Below are 5,180 nucleotides of genomic sequence, written 5' to 3'. Positions count from 1 at the left end.
GTCCCCAACTCAACGTCTACGTCGCCCGGATCAGCTTTCACCATCAAATCCAAAAAACCGAGACGCCCCTTCGAACCGCCCCCAAACCCTCACCGCGGCCAACTCCTTCCTGCGCATCTACGCGAAGCCCTTAGGCGGTATAAGAGGGATGGCGAAGGAGGCGGTGTTGGGTTTGGGGCGTTGAGCATGGGTAGTACGGGCGTAAAGGGCTCGTTTTCATGCGGGGTTCGAGGAGTTGGAGGTAGGAGACTATTTCGATAACTTAAATGTGGACGGGGGTTTTTGTGGTTTTTATGGTTTTGCCTTAAGTTTTGGGGGTTGGGTTTTGGTTCGTCGGTTGGTTAATTCGTTTGAATGCCAGAGGCTTCATGAGAATGGGAATATAGGAGTAAATGGATGGAAGCAACTGGGGTTTCGATTTTTTTCTTCTTCTTCTTTTTAACTGTCTATATTCAAATTAGTGGCATCGATTTTCAAGGGTGATGGGATGGGGTGCACAATTTTACTTTGCACAATTTTGCTTTCTCTGCTCCATTGTTCGGGCAGGGTCATACACGGCAATAATGGGTGTATTTCATTTCAATATCGGAAGCCATAATCTGCCTGGACGGGCTGTTTTGATGGGAGTTCAGTTTGGGAAAAGGGATTGAGATGCTCTTATTCCATTCATCCATTGAGGCAAAGAGAGTCATGGCTATTGCACAGATATGTAAGATCAAGCGCACATAATTCGACGGAAACCAAACAACAGTTGATCAGTGCATACCAACTCGTCTTTGCTTTTGATTATTTTATTTGATATTTCTAATATTTCCCCAAATTCATTCCACGGAATTCGTACAGTACATTGTTTGTGTTCGGTCTCTGTAATACATACAGCACGTTGTGCAGTTGGGGGCAAACTGGCTAGCTTATATAGCCCGCCCTGACAACGCGGAAATAGCCTCTGCGTTTGGCCAGTATGGGGATATAGAAATAAAATCTATGCGAAAGGGGGTGGGTGAGGAAAAACATCAGGCAAGTAATAAAACCGGGTTAAAGGGTTGGAAAATAACACCAAAATGCACAAGAGGCAAGGCGAGAAAAAAAAAAAAGGTGAAAGGAAGAGAAGAGCTGGAGCCAAATGCTGAAAGTTTTAAAAAAAAAGAAAGAAAGAAAAGAAAAAAAAGAAAAAGAAAAGAAAAAAAGGACTCTCACGCTATTTCAAGTATAAAGTACATGTAAAGTTCGGAGAAGTATAGCGGACCTCTTTAGCAAAGAGATGGGAAAAGCAAAAAAATAAAAAAGGAGGTCCTGAGAACGAAATGAAAAACGGCATTTTCGTAGTCGCTCATATCTCTCTCTGTTTCCGCTTCTTCTCCACAGCTTTCCGCCTATATTCCATTTGTCGCTCTTTATTCCGCGTCTCTCGCTCAATGGCGAGTTCTTCCCTTCGTCTATTCTCATAAGCAATAGCGTCCTCAAGCTGTTTCTTGGTCATGCGGGCCTTGGGAGTACCGTCGGCATATTTCTCGACCTTGTTGTTTTGACCAGTGTAGTTCTCCATCTTCTTTCGGGTACTTTTAATGGACTTTTGGAAGCTGGAAAGGAATCGGTCAATGAAGCTGGCTTTTGGCACGGTCTCGATATGGGTAGGGGATTGTTCAGAGTTATTTGCTCGAGCTTCGAGGATACGCACTTTTGGCTCAGTAACGCCGGGAGTGACAGGGCGACTTGGGAACGGCGCCATTCCGGTCATGGATCGGAACGAAGAGTTTCGGAACGCGTAGGATTGGCCTATTGCTAGTACTGACGTTGTAGCAAAGAACATTTGGAGGATCCCTGGAAGGAATGATGTGCAAATGGCCGATAAGACTGGCAAACCGTAGAGCATAATGGGTTTGGCCATCATCGTGGTAGGGTCATTTGCACCAGCGGTTTCACCACCAAGCTGATTAAGACCATTAGAACACTGAATAGAGGGAGGGATGGAGAAAGGGAGAGTGTAATGTGGTAGCTGGGAGAGTATAAAGTTATGGCGGATGAACGAACCTTGAAAGTATAATGCATTACAACTCCCGTTGTTATGGGGAGAATGAAGTAGGGATCATGCAGTGTCACATTATGAAGCCAAAGGAAACTCTCTGAATCCAATCCAGGCACTGGCAATGCAGACATGCCCCGCAAGACTCTGAAGGCGCCGAAACTGAGTGGAACCTGCACCAAGGGAAAGGCCAATTTCAAGAGTTTTATATTGTGTGTTTCATTGATAATTTTCCGTTCCTGCTGGGCACGCTGCATGCCAACGGTGTCATTTTCTCTATAGCACCGTTGGACCTCCTCTTGGAGTGGTTGAGTTAGGTGCTTCACACTGGCTACCTTGGCTGAGGTATCGGACGCATCCATGGCAAATTTCAACACTAGGACACGCAGGAACACCGCAGTACCTATCGCAGCACCCCACCATGGAAGCCCACCGTAAATATGGAATGATTCCAGTATGGTTTCTATTACCCGTGAAGGGCCCCATCCATAATCTAAGCCGACTGCTTTTAGGTAGCCTAGCTTTTCAGGAATTCGGGAAATGTCCACGCTTGCAAGGTCCGCGGCAGAAAGCAAGTCAAATGACTGGGCACCACTAGATATCGGCGTATCTAAGACGGTGTCCACAGATACAGATGTTGCAGGGTCGCTTGGTGGCATAGGTGTCGTCGCTGTAGAATTGAAACGAGCGGATGATGGCCCGGCGGAGTGAAAGAGAACAGGGCTCCATAGTGATATCCTTATTAAGCCGGAGGTATTTTGTATCCGGGGTCGCGATCGCGATTGAAACGACTTCTTTGGTGGTATAAATGTGGAGAGCTAAAAGATGTAAGGTAGTTAGTAAGTTTAGCTGTCGCATTTGCGATGCAGATGCAGTAAATACTTTGGGGGGAGAGACACTGACCGAACGGCAGGAGTCGTATGAAAAGTCCAATGTCCGTTTTGACCTACCAGACACAGCGACCCACGGCCTGACGGCTGCCTTGACCAGCATTATATAAAATTATGGGAGCCGTGTAATGCGACTCTGGCGTTGTAGGCGTGCTGTTAGGCCGTTGAGTGTTTCGTGGTTGAGGGTCGAAGTCGGCCAAAAAATTTTGATGAGGCTCCGAAAGTCTGCGTTTTGACGTTCTAATAAATAATATGGAATATTTAGGGTTTGCCGACTCCGCAAAACCATCCATGAATATCACTCCAACGGCGAGATGTACATTCTAGGGAGAGCTTATCTACAGTAATTGTTGGTTTACTATTTCTATGTTATGTTCGCCCTGTTGCCTCGGGTTTAAAGAGAAACATAGAGTGTACATGCATGCAACAATTTTGCAGTTAGCTACTATGCTTATTGAAACATCAGCATTAGGAACTTTCTAGACGCCATTCGCCAATCCCAGAATTTGGAATTAGATAGCATGGTACAGTACAATAAACTATCAACAGTGGGGGGGACAGAGTGTACAGAGCAAATCCCAACATTACTGTTTGGGATGAAATGAGCTCCCATTCTATAGTCAAATCAATTTTATGCGGCCCTACTCCATCGAGGCCATCGAACCCATCGAACCCATCGAACCTCGATCAAACCTACTCCGTGGCCGCGTCTCACGCGGGGCTTCGCGGACTTCAATACCAGGTCCGAGCGGATGCGATCGCCGATGAGTGGGAAATATCTAATCAGTGAGGTGGACATCTTAGCACTCAGTCCTAAGGAGGCGGATCTCTCGAACAAAATGTCCGCTTGCCGTTCGGCTATCCCTGGTCGCTTCCCAATAATAGAATGAATCTCAACGGCGCACGGAAGGTATTACCTTTGTACCAGACCACCCTAGCCTGAATGCAGCCTCATGAGCCAGCAATTCACCAAATCCCAGCATCAAGCCATTGACAAACGGGAGGACAAGATTGATAGCCATGCTTCGCAGGAAACCCCAGAATGTCGGCGGCTTGTAGAGGATGATAGGAGAACTGGAAGAGGAGTGGGGTGATAAAGACAGCTCATTGTTTGCTGAGTAGTTCTCTGAGTCAGAGGGCAGAGTTAAAGCAGAATCATATAGTTCTATCCGCGATTGCGAGTCATCTCCGGACGCCATTGTTGGAGATGGATACTATGTGAAGTGTGAGTCCGGGGGAGGAATAGCCGGAATCCAGCACTGTTGGGCAAACGTCGGGGAAGACACAGCATAAGCCAACGGTGGGAATGGCAAGCGACCCGCAAGTGTGCGAAGTGTAATGTGTATATGGTCTCTGATGAACGATATATCTTGATCAACATCGACGACGATCTAAAGAGGAACCTTAAAACCAATTCCAAGTCACCTGACTAGTTACCAAAGGTGATAGATTCAATTCAATTCAATTCAACCCTAAGCACCTGCCAAGGCACTCCAATCATAATATGTTTCTGATTCGAAATTAGAAATTTTAAGCTGTATTTTCTTCATTTTGCGGAATTTCTTCAGAATTTCGCAGTTGAACTGTACGTAACCCTTGGCTAGGCAGCCGTGACGTCTTGCTTAGGTCAGCAGACTTGTGTTGCCCTCTCTTGAAGCTTGACAGCAATGAGGCAATACGTTCATCTGCTCGCATCCTCGTCTCATTCTGCTCAATTCTGTTTCATGTGCCTAAAAGTTATCCGTATTTCGAGCGCGTTTCTCTTGTTTAGCTCTATCTTAATTCCCTGGGCGAGCAGCGGAGTGTTTGCTCATATTTAACATGAACGCCCCTCCTCAGGCGGAGCAGGACGATTTGATCTCCCAGCTCTGTGGTGTTACGGGTATTTCCCCTGCGGAGGTAAGCGAATCATTCGTGTGGCAAGTGACAGATGCATTCAATGATGCGCCTACTGATTTCGTATCTTTCGACCAGGCCAGAGAATACCTAGCAACAAATAACTGGGACATACATGATGCACTCGCGGATTACTTTCCTGAGCAGGACGATAACATGCGAGACGACTTGGAGTCTGATGATGAGCCAGCACAGTCTTCAGGCGGCCCGAACTCTTGGCGGCACAGCGCCTCCTCCCTCATCCGAACCCAATGTGCGGAGAGCTCCCAAGAAGAAGTTCGCAACGCTCAGCGATCTAAGCTTCAAGTGATGCTCAGGGCTCATGATCATAGTGATGACGACATGATGAGGGGCAAGATATGTTTTGCTGG

General features: G+C 46.8%; 2 protein-coding genes across 2 annotated transcripts; both read right to left on the bottom strand.

Moving 5' to 3' along the window:
• Nucleotides 1-1,330: 1,330 nt before the first annotated feature.
• On the bottom strand, nt 1,331-3,016 carry HCAG_00554 (predicted protein; the record flags this gene model as incomplete). Its single annotated transcript, XM_001543458.1, has 3 exons — nt 1,331-1,930; nt 2,032-2,841; nt 2,927-3,016. 3 exons carry the CDS (start codon nt 3,014-3,016, stop codon nt 1,331-1,333), a joined length of 1,500 nt encoding a protein of 499 aa, XP_001543508.1.
• Nucleotides 3,017-3,381: 365 nt separating this feature from the next.
• On the bottom strand, nt 3,382-4,112 carry HCAG_00553 (conserved hypothetical protein; the record flags this gene model as incomplete). Its single annotated transcript, XM_001543457.1, has 3 exons — nt 3,382-3,392; nt 3,611-3,692; nt 3,831-4,112. 3 exons carry the CDS (start codon nt 4,110-4,112, stop codon nt 3,382-3,384), a joined length of 375 nt encoding a protein of 124 aa, XP_001543507.1.
• Nucleotides 4,113-5,180: the final 1,068 nt, after the last annotated feature.

The sequence above is a fragment of the Histoplasma capsulatum genome, genomic scaffold (assembly GCF_000149585.1).
Source record: "Histoplasma capsulatum NAm1 scaffold_1 genomic scaffold, whole genome shotgun sequence".
In the NCBI taxonomy this organism is placed as follows: Eukaryota; Fungi; Ascomycota; class Eurotiomycetes; order Onygenales; family Ajellomycetaceae; genus Histoplasma; species Histoplasma mississippiense.
Note: the sequence above shows the minus strand (reverse complement) of the source record. Positions and strands in the feature narration are given on the sequence as shown.